We start from the raw sequence: 19,661 nt of genomic DNA, 5'->3' as shown, positions 1-19,661 counted from the left end.
CCTGCAACCTGGTTCCTCCCAGATTGGAGGATGCTGCTGTATTTCAACACATCCGGAAGGCACCAGGTTGGGGAACACTGTACTAGAGACTTGGTATGTGCTAGGGACTATAAGTCCCACTGAACTTGGAGTCGCTTCCTCCACGCTGTAGGAGCGCCAATGATCCGAGAGCCGTGGAAGTTGGGAGCAAGGTCCGCTAAAGAGGAGGCTTACTTCCAGGTAGAGACGCCTAGGACAGGTCTGTAGGTGGCCTCTACAGAGGTCCTGGGGCACCCGTCTGGGATCCGGGCCCTCTGGAACGCTTCCAGCCCGACTGCGTTCAACTGACCGCGTGTCCCAGCAATGGGTGTCTTCCCAAGTCAACGTGCGTAGGATCGGTTTGTTCCTTCCAAGCGACACCTTTTGGGTTGGGAGGGAGAAAGGAGAAGCTGGGCCGTCCTTTCCGGAAACGAGGCGAACAACCCAAAACTTTGGTCCTCAAGACCTGGACTCTGGAGGGACTGACTTCTGAGCCAAGGACTGCGGGGCAGCCGGGCAGGCAGGGCCCGCCGCAGGCAGCCCGGCGCTCCTTTCCCCTCCTCGCCTTCCCTTTCGCGCTTCTCCAGCGGCGGCGGCGGCGTGGAAGAGGCCCGGGGGCTCGGGCCGCGGCGCCTCCGTCTCCCCAGCGGGAGATGCGCCTGGCCCGGGATCAGGCGCGCGCGGGGGGAACCAATGCGGCATTTCCTGGCTGGCCGGGCGCCCCTCCTGCTGCCGCCGAGAGGGGCGAGGGGGAGGCGGCCACGGCGGCGGCGGCGGCGGCGGCGGCTCGCACTGCAGCTTCCGGCCGGGATCCTGCAGCAGCCAGGAGGAGCCGCCGCCGCCGCCGCCGCTGCTGCTGGGGAGCCAGGCTGCCCGGACAGGGCCGGAGAGCAGCGCGCCCCGCGCATGGAGACGCCGCCGCCGCCGCTGCTACCGCCGCCGCGGGCCCGGCGCGCCGGGGATGGAGGCGCCGGCGCGCTCCTCCCTCTCGCCCTGCTGCCGCCGCTGCTGCTCTTGCTGGGCTGGGGCGCTGCCCAGGAGCTGAGTCCCCACGGCAGGAACGTCTGCCCGGCCACTAGGTAAGAGCCGTCGACGCTGCAGGGCGCGCCGGGAACCCCGCCAGGCGCGCATCGCTTGGAGGCAGCCGGCCGGACACTCCCCTCCCCCCGCACCCCGCTCGTTGGCTCTCTGGGGGCTCTTTCGGGACCGCTGTGTCCCCGCCCGCCGGCCGGCCGGCCGAGCCGGTCCCTCCCGTTCTCCCGCCCGCCCCACGACTGGGATGAATAGGCAAGCAAAAGACGGGTTTCGCTTACGGCTCCCGGGGGCGTTCGAGCGCTTGGAAAGGCTCGCCGCCTGGGAAATACCCCGTCTCTGGGGCTGCTATGCTCGCTTGCTGTCGCTCCCCTTCCGGCACATGGAGGGAGTTGTACGTTTATTTTTAAAGGGGGGGTCTCCCTAATGTGGCCCAGGATTTGGGGGAGGGGAGCATCCTGCTCCATCAACGCACTTCCAGAAATTCTGCCCTGCCCTGCCCACCCTCCATTCCTGTTCTCCAAGACGAGATGCGCCTCTCCCCGGCCACGAATGATGCCCAGGCTCAGACCTGGAGGTGCCGCCTTCCAGCACCTCCAGCCCGCTGCGGCCTCGTCCTGCCTCCTTTGCCATGGGACCCAGTGGTGTGTGTGTGTGTTTGTGCATGAGGTCCGAGGCAGGCATTTTGGCCAACCTTTCGTCCAAGGCCCCAACCGAGCTGGGCGCTCTTTGCTGGGCTCCTGGGATTGCTTCCAGAGGGGGCTTCTATTCACGGGATGTGCTGGGGGTTCCAGACTCCGCCATCTTCAACTCGTAACCTTCTGTGCTTCCCCCTTGCTTCTTCCACCTTCAGGGGCCAAGGGCACACTCCCAGATGGAGGAGGCCTCCTAGCGCTACTCATCACCGGGCCCTTGTGCAGCGAACCAGTCTTTTTTCCTTTATGGTTTTTTTAGTGGTTAGAAAAAAAGAAGCAGTGAAAGAACATGGGAGGGTTCCGAGAGGAAGGCTATGATGTCTGGACACAGACTATGATGTCTGGACACATAAAACCCCATGAGATGGGGCAGGACAATGTTAGGAGCCTTGTCTAGAAGCACCCTGAAAACCCATCAAGAAAAAGAAGACAGACTAGTTGCCCAATAACTTCTCCTTGCTAGTGCTGGGAGGTCTCTGCCTGGAAGCACTCCTGATCTTGGCTGCCAGAAGAGATTTTGCGGCGAGGTGGGGTGTTTGGGACCCCTTAAGTCATGTCACTTAGACTGTGCACTCCCACAATGGGGGTCCTTGCTGAATGGACCTCCACTTCGCCTTGACTTAATTCCCCCACCCCCACTGTGGCTTTCCTGTAGAGATTTGGGGCTTGCTCCTGTTGGCCCCCGTCCTCTGTCCTTCCCCTCCTTGCCTGATGACCTCCCATGGTGGGACCCCATTTGCTCTGCCTCTAGAGAGCTGGGCATCCCTGTGGGAGCCAGGAGCGGGTGGGCTTTTTCTTGCCTGGATGTCCCCCCTTTTTGGGTGTGCAATCTCCACCACTGATTCTAGTCTTGGCAGTAAAGCTGAGGCCCCTTGGGGTTCCTTGAACGTCCCCCCAGTCACACCAGGAAGCAAGGCCCTGCGGCTGGTGGGCCTTAATTGTGATTTCTCTTGGAACCCTGTATTTAAACGCCGAAGGACGCCAGCAGCAACTAGCTCTTGGAAGCCTCTGGTTTCCTCTCTCTCTCTTGAGCTAAAACCACTTTTTAGAGCATTAACCCCATCCTGTACTTAACAGTCTCAAGATGTGGGCTTCTTTGCCCTTCCCCCTCTTGCCATGGTAACAGCCCCACCCCCACCCCATTGCCCACTGACAACCATATTGTAGCATAGATCACAGCTTTCAAAATGGAAACACGAGCTCTAAAACGTACTGCCATTTGAGGGGGACCCCTTTCCCAACAGGTGTCCCCCCATTTCCCCCCATGAGGTTCAAAGAACAACAACAAAAACAACCCCAAACGCCCGCCGTCCCTCCTTCCAAGTGTAACTTAAAACCGAATGGAAAGAGACGATACATCTGTTTTCGATTTAAAGTCTTGCAAACAAGATGTCTTAGACGAGAAGGCTTTGCAGTTTCTGCTCTGGAATTTCTGGACGAGGTTTCTTTCCTCCCCCACCCCACCCCCACCCCCAAGAAGTGCTCTGGTCCATGTTTTTCCTACCAAGACAAAGTCTGTCTTGTGATGTAAGAAAGCTCATAGAAATGGAGGTGGGGTATATAATGTGCTCTAGCTTTTGGAGGGCACTTGGGTGAGATCTCTCTGAGGTCTTGATCAGTTGGGGTCACAATTAGCCAGTGGCTTCATGGCAGACTTAGATCAGCTTTGAGCTCCCACCATCACCACCACCACCCCAGTTTGGAGAGCTTGACCCAAAACATGCTGCTCCCTCCATCTCAACACCCATAGAAATTTACCTGCAACTACAGTATACTGTAAGTTGGGGGTAGGCAGAAGGTAGCAAGGATTTCCGACTCCCAATGGTGTGACAGTAGCAGCAACACAATGATTCCCATACACACACACACACACACACCTTAAATTACAGAAATGAAGAAAGCTTGGGGTAACTAAGAGCAGGCTTTTGTTTGGAAGGACTACGGGTTCCATTCAGTTCTGGTGCTCAGCAAATCCCTAGATTCGGAATTCTTTAATTCTAAGTGTATGTCTTCTGCCTCTGGTTTCCGTTTGGGGTTCTAGTAAAAATCGATGACTCCACAACCCTGAAATCTGCCTACCTGTCCTCTAGGGGAGGGCAGGGAGGGACTCAACCAGGATCTGCCGGCTGATTTCTCTGTGTTATTTGCAGTAGATTGACAAAGCTTTCTGGTGCTGAATTTAAAAACAGCGACAACAGACCCTCACTCCAAAAAATTAGGCTGCTGAAATGAAGACAGGCTGGGGAGAAACCATTTGTGGATTTTTGTGTGAAAAGGACTGTGAGCTCCCTATGGTACTGAAAAACAAATTCTTGAGCTCAGGGGCGCCTTGTTCCTTCATTCTAAATATGTGAGTTTTGCACGAGCTCCCGGCTGGGGGACCTGGGGTTTTAGTAAAATGCAAGGAAGACTCATAAATCAGAAGGCTCCCCAACCCTGGAGCACCCCAGTTACCACGTCCTCATGGTTATAGTGGGCAGTTAGGGAGGGGAGTAGTATCAAAATGTGTTGCCTCCTGGGCGAATTTTCTCTATTACAAAACAGTTCCTTCTAGGTTCCTTCTAGGTTCAATTTTAAAGCTGCTGGTTTGGGCTTATAGAGCCCCAGCCCAGCAGCCAAGATCTTCTGAAATCCTATGGAGAGCCTAGATTTACCTCTTCAAGCAGCATGGCCTTCTCTGTTGGTGCCCCCTTGCTCCGGAACTCTACCCTGAGAAAGGGTGTGTTTCTGAAGATGCTTGATACATGTTTTTGTGTTTCCCCAAAAAGCCTTTCACCCTTGATGTTTCTTCCGCTGTTGTTTGCTGAGATGGTTTTTATTGACATGTTTGGTTTGGTTTTACTTTCACTTTGGGGTGTCATGCTCATTGTTTTGACTGGTGGACTGCTGTGAAACGTCATCACTTGTGTTATCTTTTTAAACAAAAACAAAACAAAACAGGGCTGCTGCAGTTCAGAAAAATTGGCATTTTGTTGAGAATTCCAGCTCCCAGAGAGAACTTAGCTTTCATTTAAAAACAACAAAAAGGGAAGTTTCTAGTCCTTACATAGAATCCTTATGTAGAGTTATCACAAACATTTCAACAGGGGACTCTTGCAAAAGGGAGCATCCCTGCTCACATCAAGGTGAGTAGGGTCCCATGCACAGCCAGCTGCAAGCAGAGGACGGAGCGTCTGGCTTGCCTTCATCCTACATGTGTAGGATCACCACCGCTGGGGCTGGGGACCCTGTGGCCCTCCAGATGTTGTTGGACAACTTTTCTCATGAGCCCCAGACAGCTTGGCCAGTGGACAGGGCTGATGGAAACTGTGCTCCAACCACAGCTGAGAGACCAAGGGCTCCCCAGCCCGGCCCTATCCCAAGGTCTGAGAGCCATAGCTCTGGGGTAGAGCTCCTGCTTTGCATGCGGAAAGTCCCAGATTCAATTCCTGGAATCTCCAGAAAGTACTGGCCTGAATCCCTGGAGAGCCATGGCTGCCAGTCAGTGTCAACAATACTGGGTTAGATGGACCCAGGGTAAAGGCAGCTTCCTATGTACCTTGATGCATGAGAAGAGGAAGGCAGTGTAAAGGAAGAGTGCCCAGCACCCAGCTGGCTTCTTGACTGGATTTAGCACGGATCCCCAGGCACAGACACTCACAGCTCACAAAAGGAGGTTTAAGACCATTTATTAGGAAAAGGGTAGGAATACATGGGATTAGCAGAATAAAACTATAAAAGCATGCATATATATAAGAACCCAGTGCAGGCAAGCTAAAAACTAAAACTACAGTCTCATACGTCACCCCAGACCGATCTCAGCCGACACCCCCGGTTCCCTTCACAGGGGATATCTTTATACCATCCTTTTCACTCCTTCCCCCCTCCCTTCAGCTCTGATGCGTGGAGTGTCTTCACACCTCTCGCTTGGGCCGTTTAATCACTCAAGGACAGGCCTGGCTCCAGTCTTCTCCCCCATACAGCTGCCTGGCTTCCTTATCTCTCATCCTATGAAACCATAAAATTTACAAAATAAAAGACATAACAGTTCCAAGTCCCAGTTAACCCTCGCCTTACCCTTACAGGCAGCAGGTGCTATTTCTCCACCAAAGGATGGGACTTGCCAGCTCCAAGAACTTGGGCAGGGAAATGGTGTCAGTTGTGTCAGTTTCCTCACCAGGAACTCTGGGATGGATTGGCCCATCCCTGGCAGGAAATGGGCTCTGATGACGCCCTGGAAGTGCCTGCCTGGCCTGCATTGCCCCCGGGACAGCCAGGGGAGGGCAAGGGAAAGTGGAGACAGCCACGCTGGCGAGTGCCATTGAGTTTATTTTCCAAGGGGAGTATAATATTGGCAGTTTTATTCTCAATTCCTTTCCTAATTATGCCTCTAAGATCTCTTTCTTGGTCACTCACTGCTAGCTCAGATCCTATCAGCTTATACATGAAGATGGGTTGTTTTTTTGCCCCAACATGCATCACCTTACACTTGCTTACATTGAACCACATCTGCCATTTGGACGCCCTCTCTCCCAGCTTGAAGAGATCCCTTTGGAGTTCCTTGCAATTCAATTTTGTTTTAACAACCTGAAATAATTTGGTGTCATTGGCAAATTTGGCTGCTTCACTGATCACTCCTAATTCCAGATCGTTTATGAACTAGTTGAAAAGCATTGGTCCCAATCCCTGTGGGACCCCACTATTTACTTCCCTCCATCAAGCGAATTGACCATTTATTCCCACTCTCTGTTTTCTGTTCTTTAACCAGTTACTGATCCATAAGAGGACCTCTCATCTTATTCCATGACTGCTAAGTTTGTTCAGGAGTCTTTTGTGAGGGACTTTTGGAAGTCCAAGTAAACAGTGTTCATCAAATCATCCCTGTCCACATGTTTATTGACACTCTCAAAGAATTCTGAATGGTTAGTGAGACAGGACTTACCTTTGCAGAAGCCTTGTTGATTCTTTTTCAGCAGGGCTTGTCCTTCTATATGGTTATTCATTTTATCTGGACATCAGCTGGATATCAGCTGGACATCAGGAAAAACTTCCTGACTGTTAGAGCAGTATGACAATGAAACCGGTTACCTAGGGAGGTTGTGGGCTCTCCCACACTAGAGGCCTTCAAGAGGCAGCTGGACAACCCTCTGTCAGGGATGCTTTAGGGTGGATTCCTGCATTGAGCAGGGGGTTGGACTCGATGGCCTTGTAGGCCCCTTCCAACTCTACTATTCTATGATTCTATGATCTTTAATAATGCTTTCAACCAGTTTACCCAGATCAACTAAATGGCCTGAAATTTCCCAGATCTCCAAAATAATAGTTCTAAAAAATTGTGGAATAAATCATGCAAGGTAAGAGAAATCTTTCTAAATATCAGCAATTTGGATTACTTCAATCTTTTCAAATATATGCAGTGCAAACGGCTCCCTGGTCTCGATCCACTGTAGGAGTTCTCCTGCACAGAGCACACTGAAATGAATGAGAGAGGCCCAAGAGCAGTCTGGCTTGAGAATGAGAGCTACATTGGTGGATCATGCCCCGTGTGGATCAGATCAGTTTTCCCTGCTCTGCTTCCCCCCCGCTTCACCTTCCCTGCATGGTAAAGCTCCTGCTGAGGAGGAGGGGCACTTGCACAGCCCTCCAGATAATGGATCCATTCAGAAAAATGGTTCCGCTTTGTACCCCTTCCTCAAATTACAGCATGCATTTTCTAATAGGACACTTTACGGGGCAGAGCAACCACTCTCCTCCAAGCCATGCCTTGCCCTGGAAGCTGGTCCTTTTATGCGGGGGGGGGGGGGGAGGGGTGCTCCACAGTTCTGGGCTCCTCCCCTGTCTTCTCAGGCTTTCAACACCTTAGCACAGCCTTCTCCAACCTGGTGCTCTCCAGATATGTTGGACTGCAATGCATTGGTGGCTGGTGGCTCCGATGTCGGTGTGTGTGGGGTGTGTGTGAATCCGCTCTGGGTTTCAGTCTAAACCAATCAGAACTCTAAAGGAGCTCTCCAAGGTGCAGAGTGGCTTGAATGAGCAATTAAGAGCCATTCGCTTTACAAAATGCCTGCTTCTGTTGGAGATGGAAACTGACGAAGCTGCTGTCAGTGATCATTCCCCACCCTTGTCCGGGTTTGGAACCCGTGTATGGACTGACCCTTCCCTTGTGTTTGGAACCATGAAAATGACAATGGGGAAACCACATTGATGGGTTCACAGTCATGGCGGTAGTGATTAGATTTTGACTGTTTTGGAATTTCTTGGCGCCTATAATTACTGACTATATAGATATAGATATAGATATATAGATATACATTTATACTTTGACTTTTTTCCTCCAAGGAACCCAAGGCAGTGTACCTAATCCTCCTCCTCTCCATTTTATCCTCACAACAACAACCCTGTGATGTAGGCTGGGCTGAGAGTCTGTGACTGGCCCAAAGTCACCCAGTGGGTTTCCATAGAATCATAGAATAGCAGAGTTGGAAGGGGCCTACAAGGCCATCGAGTCCAACCCCCTGCTCAATGCAAGAATCCACCTTAAAGCATCCCTGACAGATGGTTGTCCAGCTGCCTCTTGAATGCCTCTAGTGTGGGAGAGCCCACATACTGCTCTAACAGTCAGGAAGTTTTTTCTAATGTCCAGCTGGAATCTGGCTTCCTTTAACTTGAGCCCATTATTCCGTGTCCTGCACTCTGGGAGGAATGAGAAGAGATCCTGGCCCTCCTCTGTGTCTTTGAAGAGTGCTATCATGTCTCCCCTCAATCTTCTCTTCTCCAGGCTAAACATGCCCAGTTCTTTCAGTCTCTCCTCATAGGGCTTTGTTTCCAGACTCCTGATCATCCTGGTTGCCCTCCAGCTTGTCTGCGTCCTTCTTGAATTGTGGAGCCCAGAACTGGATGCAATACTCTAGATGAGGCCTAACCAGGGCCGAATAGAGAGGAACCAGTACCTCCCATGATTCGGAAGCTATACTTCTATTAATGCAGCCCAAAATAGCATTTGCCTTTTTTGCAGCCATATCGCACTGTTGGCTCATGGCTGAGTGGGGACTAGAACCTGGATCCCCCAACTCCCAGTCCAACACCCTAGCCACTAAACCACACTGGCCATCAGCTATATGATTTCTGAAGTGTGTATCCATTAAGCTTTCCTGTAAGAAAAAAGCCACTGATTTGGGTGTCCCATGACAGTTTGCCAGAACATGTGCTAGCCTGAGGGACCAGGGCAGGATCTACACTACTGCTTTAAAATGTTTTATAACAGTAGTGACAATTGTTGGGGCCCAGGACACACACCATATAGAATTTTCAAACTGATTTCAAAGTGGGTGCCTGTCCAGTGGTGGTTTCCAGGGAAATGTCAGGGCCAAGGTGCTGCCCAGTTCTTACTCAGGGGCAAAGGCCTGAACTGGGAACCTGAGGCAGGATGGTGCTCATGACCACACATATTTGGGGGCTCTACCTGCAGTCAACTTTCTCCATCCTACCCTCTTCCTGGGTGGGTGTGGGGAGTCTATGGGGACTGTCATGATGAGTACTTGCACTTCAAAATTTACCACTACACCTCTGTTCCCCTGTCCTTCCTGGAGATGCCTGGAATTGCCTTCTGCAGGCAAAGTTACTGAGCTGCACTAAAGTTCTGCCTTGTTCTGGCCAAGCTTCTAGTGTAGAAGTGTGTGTTTTGGGGGGGACGAGGGTGGTGGACACCCACCACACAGTAAGGCATTTGTCTGGCACTGTGCTGGATCAGACCAACGTTCCGTCTACTCCAGCACCCTGCCTATTTACCACTGTATCCGACTCTACTTCTGCAAAGCCTGCAAGCGAGTCATCAGACAACAGCCCTGTCCTGCTGATGCTGCCCCAGCAACAGGTATTCAATGCCAGGCTGCCGCTGAACTGGTTTAAGCAGCTTATGTATGGTTGTACATGAGTGGCAGCTACCGGCCTCACTGCTTCCCATGCACCCACCAAATCAATCCATGACCAGCCTGTTTTAAGGTGGTTGAGCCTGATGTGTGAACCTGGAGCTTTGGGTGATTTAGGGACTGAACAACCTAGTGACTCACTCATGTTTTCTTCGTTAGGTTAACTGCGGGGTGGTTTATCCCATGAACAACCCAGCGCTATCACGCTCAACAGCCTAAGAACGGACCGATCATAGCTTGTTGATTAAAAGCAGGAGTGGCTGGCGTGCTGCAGGCAGCACGCCTGCTCTCTCCCGCGCATCCCTGACAGCCGCTGGATTGCATGTGAACTGGGCCTCTGAGTGTTGTCTCTCAGGAGGAGAGGAAGGACGGGTTTTCTCTAGGGATAGAAGGGGAATTTTCATTTGGCCCCCACTTGTACGTGTATTGGCCTAATTCACACTTTCTGGTTGGAACACAGATACTCTTTGGACTGCACACTTCCCCAAATGTTGCGAGGCAGTTCTAGACTCCAATTCTGCACAAAACTGCTTAATCTAGGGAAAGATGTGTACAAAAATGCATATATTAGGATAAATTGCATAGAGAAATAAATGCAAACGTTCATGCAGTTTTTAAAACCATGCAGCAATTGAATAGAACGGACTTATGGTTGAATACATGTGAAACTGACGTGTACTATAAATAGACAAATGCAGCCACCCCTAGTTTTCTCTACCCAGTTTCTCCACAGCTTTTATACAGGTCTTAATCTCTACTATGCAACTTCTGTAAAGTCTTGTTCTTTAAGCTATAAAGATCCAAATGCTTTTTAGCCTTTTTCCTCACAAGGAAAGTGTTCTAACCTCCTGATAGTTTTGGTTGCCCTTTTCTGACCTTTGGCTAGCTCTGTATTGCTCTGTTTTGATATGGGGTAGCCAGGCTTGCATGCAGTATTCCAACCGTATACCATTTGTTGTATAATATTATGGTTGAGCAAGGTGGATTTAGGGCAAGGAGAGCAATCCCAGACAAGTGCTTTGTTTCAAACTACCTGATAAGTACATCAGCGTCGATAGGAAATATTTATATGCAGCATTAATTGTCAGGATTAAACAAGACAGATGCTGGAGTGGTGCCTGCCTGCCTGCTGACCCTGATTTAAAAAATGCCTACACTGGCATTGCCCTAAAACAGCCTTCCCCAACCTAGTGCCCTGGTCAACAGTTGGTTGGCCACTGTGTGAACAAAATGCTGGACTAGATGGACCCTTGGTCTCATCCAGCCTCAGGGCTCTTCTGATGTTCATGTGAGATGGACTCACAATCTTGCCAGTCTCACAACAGCAAAGGGAGGCAAGAACAAAAATGCATAGGGTTTATATGGCACTTTGAGCATTCACTGAGCTTTGCATATATTATTTTTGCAATAATTACGACGACCCTGCAAAGTAGGCATGTGGTGGTCTTATGACACCATCTCGCAGACGGAAAGGTGAAGAGATGTGGCGGCTTGCTCCCAGGCTGCCACACGAGCTCATGGCAGCAGTGAGATTTGAATATGGGGCACTTACTCACAACCCTTTTCTAATTCACGCTCTGTCTTTCCTTTTGCAGTGGGTCCACGTGCTGCCCAGGATGGAGGCAACAAGGCGAGGAATGTTTGATACGTAAGAGCAAGCTGCTTCTTGTCTTTCCCTCTGTTCCTTTCCTAAACAGATTAGAGACGGCCCCAAATGCCCAGTTTCCCACCTTTTGCTCTTGGAGCGGGGGAGAGCTCTTTTCCTTCCATTTCCCAGTAACTCCCTCTTCATTGGCAGTTTCTTGGTTAGCCCACCTTGCCCCCTCTTCCTGTGAGCCAGCCAGGCCTACAGGGTGTGTGAGGAGCCAAGAAATCAGGGGTGCTCCCAGACCCATTCAGTACCAAGCCAAAGGACTTGTGCCCCTGTCCCGTCTGTTCGTCCTTGGTGATTATTTTGGGGAAAAAACACGGAAGAAGCAGTGAGGAAAGATGGGAGGATTATTGGGCCTAATCTACACCAAGACAGATATAGCACTACGAAAGCGGTATATAAAAAGCAGGAGCCACACTACTGCTTTATAGCAGTATTGAAGTGCTCTGACAAGTGTTGGGGCCCGTTGACACAGACCATATACTGCTTTCATACTGCTATATCCTGCTTGGTGTGGCTCCTGCCTTTTATATACCGCTTTCATAGTGCAATATCCTGCTTGGTGTAGATGAGGCCGGCCATAGAGGAAAACAACCATGTCTGGGTCCTCCCTAAGATTTTGTGAATGGGGCAGGGTGACAGGGCTGGAAAACCCTCACCTGGAAGCACCTCAGGTAGGTCTGTGCTGGCGAGGGCAAGGCGTCTGCTGGCCCTCGACTTGGAAGGGCCCTTCTGGGCTGAGGCAGAGATCCCTGCTCCACAAAAGAAGCCACACAGTCCTCACCGCTGTGGGGCTTTATAGCTGTGCTTCCCTCTTGCCTTCCCAGAGCTGATGGGGTGCATCTGTCTGCCCAATCTGGTTGTTACGGTCATTCAGTGATCACGGGGGAGAACTCTGCTCATGCTCCGGTCAGTCCCTGTTGAGTCTTGGCGCGAGGGCACCCCACAGGGCCCCAGATCACCGCGGTGTGGGGAGCGGCGTTCTTGTTATGCGGGTGCAGGACTAGATGCAGCTGCCTTCAGGGAGTCTTTCTAATCTCTGCTGCCCGTGGCCAGAAGCTTCCGCCGGGCTCTGGAATACGGCATCCCCAGGTTCTGATTAGAATCGTCGGAGTAGCATTTTACAGAGTGGGGCTGGAGGGCGGTGAGTTCTCGGGACTTGGAGTCCCAAGGCGCTGATGGGAAACTCAGAGGAGCTATTTTTAGACACTGTTAAATTCACAGCCATTCCAGTTGGCCACGGTCCTCCTCCTTTCCTGTGGAGTAATATTTCTTCGTGCTGATCAACAGCGGCCACATTTGGCCTCTCGAGCAGTCAGACTGTGTGTGGAAAGGGCCCAGCAGCCACAGGCAAAGTGGTGTTCTGGATCCAAACCTGCTGGGCAGTGGAGGGTCCTCCTTTAAGAAAAGGCAAGGATCCTGCCTCTGGTGGCAGACTCGGTGAGGCTCCCCCGGGGAAGGTAGACTGGAGACAGAGGGATCTGAGCCATGAAAAGACAACCCAGTGAGGTGGTCGATCGTACTGAGATTGACCGGATTTCCAGAGTTTCTGGGATTAGCCAGGATCCTTGTGACCCAGGACTGCATCGCATTGGAGCTCAGAGTAGTTGAGCATCAGAGTTCTCTTGAGGCACAGAAGGGGAGAGGGATGAGCATGCGAGGCCGGAGAGCATGCACAAAATGGGGGAGAAGTCTCAGGATGCTAGAGGAAGGTTTATTATACAAATTGTCTTGTGAAGGCAACATGGATGAGCAACATCAACCCTTAGGCTTGACAGGCAGTATGGAACCTAAAGATTGGCTGGAGGGGTGTATACAGAGAGAGTTGGAAGCAGTGGAGGCTGGTGGCTCCGATGTCAGCGGGGCTGTGAAACCACTCCGGGTTTCAGTCCGAACCAGTCCAAACTCTAGAGTTCTGACTGGTTCGGACTGAAACCTGGAGCGGATTCACCGCCCCGCTGACATCGGAGCCACCAGCCTCCACTGGTTGGACAGGACCTTGGAGACCAACCTACTCCTTATTGCAGGATGCAAGCACAGCATCACAGACTGGTGGCCGCCCAGCCTCTGCTCTACCCCACTCATTCTGCCCTTGCTGGGTCAACAGACCAGGACCTGCTGCACTTCTGACACCCGTTCAACTAAGCTTGATGGACCAACGCTCTGACTCAGTATGCGGAAGCTTCCTATATTCTTCCAGTCTCACAGGCTCACTGAGAACACTTGGGGCGGGGGACTTTTCATACATTACACCAGCCTTCCCCAACATGGTGCCCTCCTAGAATCATAGAATAGCAGAGTTGGAAGGGGCCTACAAGGCCATCAAGTCCAACCGCCTGCTCAATGCAGGAATCCACCCTAAAGCATCCCTGACAGATGGTTGTCCAGCTGCCTCTTGAACGCCTCTAGTGTGGAGAGCCCACAACCTCCCTAGGTAACTGATTCCATTGTCGTACTGCTCTAACAGTCAGGAAGTTTTTCCTGATGTCCAGCTGGAATCTGGCTTCCTTTAACTTGAGCCCGTTATTCCGTGTCCTGCACTCTGGGAGGATCGAGAAGAGATCCTGGCCCTCCTCTGTTTGACAACCTTTTACGTATTTGAAGAGTGCTATCATGTCTCCCCTTAATCTTCTCTTCTCCAGGCTAAACATGCCCAGTTCTTTCAGTCTCTCCTCATAGGGCTTTGTTTCCAGACCCCTGATCATCCTGGTTGCCCTCCTCTGGACATGCTCCAGCTTGTCTGCATCCTTCTTGAAGTGTGGTGCCCAGAACTGGACGCAATGCTCTAGATGAGGCCTCACCAGGGCTGAATAGAGAGGAACCAGTACCTCAAGCGATTTAGAAGCTATACTTCTATAAATGCAGCCCAAAATAGCATTTGCCTTTCTTGTAGCCATATCGCACTGTTGGCTCATATTCAGCTTGTGATCTACAACAATTCCAAGATCCTTCTCGTTTGTAATATTGAGAAGGATCTTGGAATTGTTGTTTTAGATTACAGTTTTAGATTACAGTTCCCATCATTGCCTGTACTGTTGTAGTCCAGAACAGCTGAAAAGCACCACATTGAGGAAGCGCATCTCGAGAGCCCCAGGTAATATTACCTTCAGATGAGGGTATCATTAGGAACGTAGGAAGCTGCCTTATACGGAGTCAGCTCCTGGGTCCATCTAGCCCAGTATTGTCAACACGGACTGGCAGCAACGGCTCTCCAGGGTTCCAGGCAGGAGTTTTCCCTGCCGTATCTGGAGATTTTGGGGGTCAAACCTGGGACCTTCTGCCTGAAAAGCAACGGCTCTAGCACTGAGCTGTGGGCGGCCCCTTCCAGGCATTTATTTGTGAAACCTGAGCACCTGGCCTCAGTGTCTTAAAGGCCCGCCGCCATTTTCAGCTCGTGCTTGAGGGGGAAGGGAGGGGCATGTAGAATACCAGCCCACCTGCACGTGGTGGTGTGGATGTATACAGTGCCATTCATGTGCCTGGGGTGGGGAGGCAGGTTTAAAAGAGCAACAGCGAAAAGACGGATCTCTGATCTCCTGGAGGAGTGTACACCAACCTCCCCAGATCTGAGCCCCTCCAGAGGGGTTGGACTACTACTCCCATCATCCCCGAATGGGGGGTCACACTGGCTGTGGATGATGGGGTTTGTAGTTCAACCCTTTGGGAGGATGTGAGGTTGGATTGGGAAGGCTGGTTTACCATCTAGAGTTTGATACACTAGAAAAAAGATGCAAGCGGGAGTGAACCGGGGGAAGAAATATGCGTTACGTTTCGCTTGACGTTAGCCTGAGATTCGGTAGAGGTCAGGGTTGTTCCAAAGGCAGTGCGGAAAAGGTGGGCTTTGAATCGTGCTGTGGAGGAAAAGGGGGATGTGGAGGGGGCGTGACATCGCTGCTGTGGGATGCCGGGGTGGGGGTGGGGGGCTCCAAGGATAAGGAGAAGAAGGGGGAAACCGGGAGGGGGGATGTAGAGGAGGAGGCGACCTCGGGGTGGCTGGCCAGGGCGGGATGGCGGAGCTGGAGTGCGGAAGGTCACGGGCCAGAATATGAGGCCAGGCGGGCACCCTGCTGCTTTTGTGCTGCGGCCACTGTCCCCCTTTTACAAACCCGGCTTACTGGTATTAGCTCAGCTGTGTTGCCTGTGTCTCTGCACTACCTGCCCAAAGCCCCTGAGATTGAGCGGGCTAAAAATTCGCACCGCTGGGGGTTAGTCTCACGGCCGCCCCTTCCTGCCTCAACTGCCCGTGCCGCCCCTCAGCCTCTCCGTTCAGAAGCCTGTGAGGCTGAGGAGGGTCCCCAGGGGAAAGGGCTGGCTTTCCTCCTTCACGCTGCCTGTGTATTTAAAGGCCGAATAACAAACTAATATGGCCTCCGTTTCAGCACTAATCATGTCCCTCCCTCGGCTCCTCCTTTGCATGTCTTTAGCGCCTCAGTCGGATGCTACCCAAACACTTCCCAAGCGGCCAGAGTAGCTTCTCCATTGAGACACGGGGTAAGTAAGTGCATCGCCCGGCATCTCGTGCATGATGGGAACAGGGTGCTGAGCCTTCCGGGCGTTGAGCCTTCCTGCTGTGTACACTAAACTCCCTATTTCCATCTCTTATATCTAACCTACTGTTACCTAATAATGTCTCTGTGCCTTTCTAGATTTCTCTCTGGTGTCCATCTCGGGGCTTTCTGGAACCTTCCACACCCTTCCTCGCCGCGTCTTTGTGGGGACTGTATACGTGGATGTCTGTTCAGTGGTGGCTACCAGGGAAACGTCAGGGCCAAGGTGCCGCCCAGTTCTTGCTCAGGGACAAAGACCTGAACTGGGAACCCGAGGAAGGATGGTGCTCCTGACCACACGTGTTTGGGGGCTCTACCTGCAGTCAACTTTCTCCATCCTACCCTCGAGTGACCCAGTCCAGAAATCACGAATTTTCAGCCTGCTACTGCCTCATATTCTCATGAAGGGTGTTTGATGTTGTGAGTGAAGGCCACATGTTTGGGGTCCGTACAGTACTCCATAGGGCATCTGGACGTGGGCATGTCTGTCTGCCATCCCCTTGGAGCATGTGACTAGAAATGGACAGCATGTCTACAGTCCAGGTAGTTTACAACTGTGTTCCAGAGAGGCTCTGGCATTTCCTGAGAAGCTGATCTGGGCTTTTCCTGTGAGAAGATCAGTAATGGTGAGTGAGCTTCCCTGAAAAAGAGCCTACCTACTCCATCCTGTGGTCCCTTGAGGCTTGCAGGGGAAGCTGGTAGCAAGATCTCTTCTGGCAGGCCTACCCACTTGAATTTTAAATTTGCCTTTTAATGATGGGCTGATTTTAGTGATGTATTGGTTTTAAATATTTTAATTAGTTGTATGATGTTTGCATTTGTGTTGTGCCCCACCTCAATCCAAAGGGAGAGGCGGGTAACAAATTTTTTATTATTATTATTATTATTATTATTATTATTATTATCATCATCATCATCATCATCATCATCATCAATGCAGGAAGAGTAGGACCTTGGATAACTCCAAGTATATCCTGTCGGCTGGAACATTCTCCTACTAGGACAATAGGAGGATGTTGTCTCAGCAGGCAGCTGAAGCCTTATATAAGCTAACAAGACCCATAGTGTGGTCACTTCTCCTCTCCTGGAGGAGCTGACTGGACTATTAAAGGGCCATTGTTTGGTTTTCTAGTCTGAGGCTTCTACAAGGCTGGGGAGATGGGAGTTCTGCCAGAGACTCATCCTCTGAGCCAGAGAATGATGGCAGGGCTGTGTCCTCTGGCCAGGAGGCTCCTGAATAAGGCACTGGCTGCCTTACCCCAATCAAGTAGCCTGCGCCACATCCTCATCCCAATTCTCTGCCACACACTAGAAGGACTGGGGGTCATAACGTTACCCACCACTATCAAACATCCCCAGCGTTGCGCAGCTGGACAGGGCTGGGTGTGTTCTAGGTGGCATTTCGGGCAGGTTATGGTGAGGCCCAACTGGATATTAAAACTCCTTCAGGAAATCACTGAACAACTTCCTCTCCCATATTGAGTTATATCTCTTTATCCCCGTGCAGTGGACCTCACTGCCCATGAAAAACGCTGATTTAAATTTTAGTTTCCTGATTGTTCTCATATCTTCTGAACAAAAGTACATATCAGTTTCATCTAACCATTCTAGTATGCTGCATGCATACCAAGGACACCGGCTGAAATTCCCCTTTTCTATACAACTGTTAAAGATACAGGAGCCCCTGTCCTCCTTTCCATAGGGTCACCCTAAGCAATGCAAGCATGCCCAAAATCTGTGCAATTATTATAGAACATATACTGTAATGGTAAAGGTAAATGTCAATCATGCTACAAAATTTATAGTGTGTCAACTTTCACATTTAGATGTTGTTTTAATTTAAAAGAATAATGCAAGTTTCCTAAGATTCAGAAATAGCCATGATTACATCTAATTTTATTTTTAGTTAATTAAAACAGTTGACCTCAAGTGACCTGTCTTATCTTAAACAGCACAAAAGAAGTCACATTCGTATGTTGCTTTCAGTCTCCATTTTTACCTGTAGAAGTTCCCCCCATTCGCTCTGGTTGGGGTTCGTTGTGGCAGTCCTTTGCGCCCCATTGAACATAGTGGGATTTAATTCCAAGTAAACTCACAGGGGCTTTTGCACTGTTATTTAGCAGATACTTGTTACTCCATTTGCAGAATGTTAACTTGCAGCAGGTTCTCTTTATGGGTCTCAAATGTCCTTTCTGTGAAACTGCTTCCAGATGAATTTGTATTTCTCCCTGAATCCCCTTTAGTGCCGTGGTCAAGGGAGTTGCCTGCCCTTGTCGAAGAGGGATCTCCAGTCTAGTTGCATCTCTATTGGGGAGAAATGGGGGGGGGGCGCATTCCCCAACCTGAGGTCCACTAGATGTGTTGGACAGCAACTCCCATTATCCCCATCACCAAGTTAGAGAAGGCTGATGCAGAGGCTTCCATTTTCTTTGTCTGGGTCCCCCGATGTAGACAGCCTGCCGTTTTCTCACCCTGCCATTCTCTCTGCCCGCTTGCAGCTGTGTGCGAGGGGAACTTCACCTGCAAGGACAACGAGGTGTGCGTCAGGCCCAATGAATGCCGCTGCCGTCACGGGTACTTTGGTGCCAACTGCGAAACCAGTGAGTGAAATCAGCGCCTGGAGGGCCTCTCTCTTCGCCTCTGGTGACTCCATGCGGCTTGGAAGGCCCTTTTCACAGAAATCTGTCAGGGTTACTCTGAACTTGCCCTTCTTCTTTTCAGTACCTTTTTAAATAGGGTGACCATATGAAAAGGAGGACAGAGCTCCTGTATCTTTGACAATTGTATTGAAAAGGAAATTCCAGCAGGTGTCATTTGTATATATGGGGAACCTGGTGAAATTCCCTCTTCATCACAACAGTGAAAGCTGCAGGAGCCCTGCCCTCTTTTAAATCTGGTCACTCTAGTATAGCTCCTGCAGCTTTCACTGTTGTGATGAAGAGGGAATTTCACCAGGTTCCCCATATATACAAATGACACCTGCTGAAATTCCCTTTTCTATGAACTGTTAAAGATACAGAAGCCCGGTCCTCCTTTTCATAGGGTCACCCTACTTTAAAAGAGGTTAGGCTCAGGCCTGTGGTGGTTTCACTTCCAAGTCACCCCTGAGGGAGGTTCACACAAAGCCCTCGGGCTATTTCAGCTCCCTGATCATGACACGCAGCCTTAGATTCAGCCTCTGTGGGAAAGGACCACACACGTGGACTGTGGACTTAATTTCCCCCCTCTTTCCTCTCTGTCCTTTTATATTTATTTATTTATTTATTTATTTGTTACATTTATATTCCGCCCCATAGCTGAAGCTCTCTGGGCGGTTTATGAAAGTTAAAAACAGTAAACATTAAAAGTATACAAAATTTAAAAACATAAAAACAGTAAAACAACAGTATCCATTTAAAAACAACAGTTCTGGTGGTCTGTTAAAAAACAAACTTAGCGTTGTTAAATGGTGTTAAATGCCTGGGAGAAGAGAAAAGTCTTGACCTGGCGCCTAAAAGATAACAGTGTTGGTGCCAGGCAAGCCTCACCGGGGAAATCATTCCATAATTGGGGGGCCACTCTCCCTTGTTGCCATCCTCCGAGCTTCCCTTGGAGTAGGCACTCGGAGGAGGACCTTAGATGTTGAGCGCAGTGTACGGGTAGGTTCATGTCGGGAGAGGCGTTCCATCAGGTATTGTGGTCCCAAGCCGTTTAGGGCTTTGTAGGTTAAAACCAGCACCTTGAATTGGGCTCAGAAACATACAGGCAGCCAATGCAAGCGGGCCAGAATTGGCGTTATATGTTTGAACCTCTTTGTTCCAGTTATCAATCT

General features: G+C 50.6%; 1 protein-coding gene across 3 annotated transcripts in view; it reads left to right on the top strand.

The window, feature by feature from the left end:
* The first annotated feature begins 738 nt into the window (after window positions 1-738).
* The window catches only part of SCARF2 (scavenger receptor class F member 2), a 65,775-nt gene continuing 46,852 nt past the window's right edge, over window positions 739-19,661 (top strand). Inside the window, exons 1-3 of one of the 3 annotated variants that reach the window (XM_063143791.1) lie at window positions 739-1,097; window positions 11,248-11,300; window positions 18,349-18,450. In XM_063143791.1, coding sequence (XP_062999861.1) covers window positions 925-1,097; window positions 11,248-11,300; window positions 18,349-18,450 — 328 coding nt within the window. In that variant the 5' untranslated portion in view covers window positions 739-924. Of the gene's footprint in view, window positions 1,098-11,247; window positions 11,301-15,823; window positions 16,477-18,348; window positions 18,451-19,661 lie in introns of those variants that run through there. The other 2 variants (XM_063143793.1, XM_063143792.1) reach the window with 2 other exon arrangements.

Source organism: Elgaria multicarinata, chromosome 18 (assembly GCF_023053635.1).
Source record: "Elgaria multicarinata webbii isolate HBS135686 ecotype San Diego chromosome 18, rElgMul1.1.pri, whole genome shotgun sequence".
Taxonomy (NCBI): Eukaryota; Metazoa; Chordata; class Lepidosauria; order Squamata; family Anguidae; genus Elgaria; species Elgaria multicarinata.
Note: the sequence above shows the minus strand (reverse complement) of the source record. Positions and strands in the feature narration are given on the sequence as shown.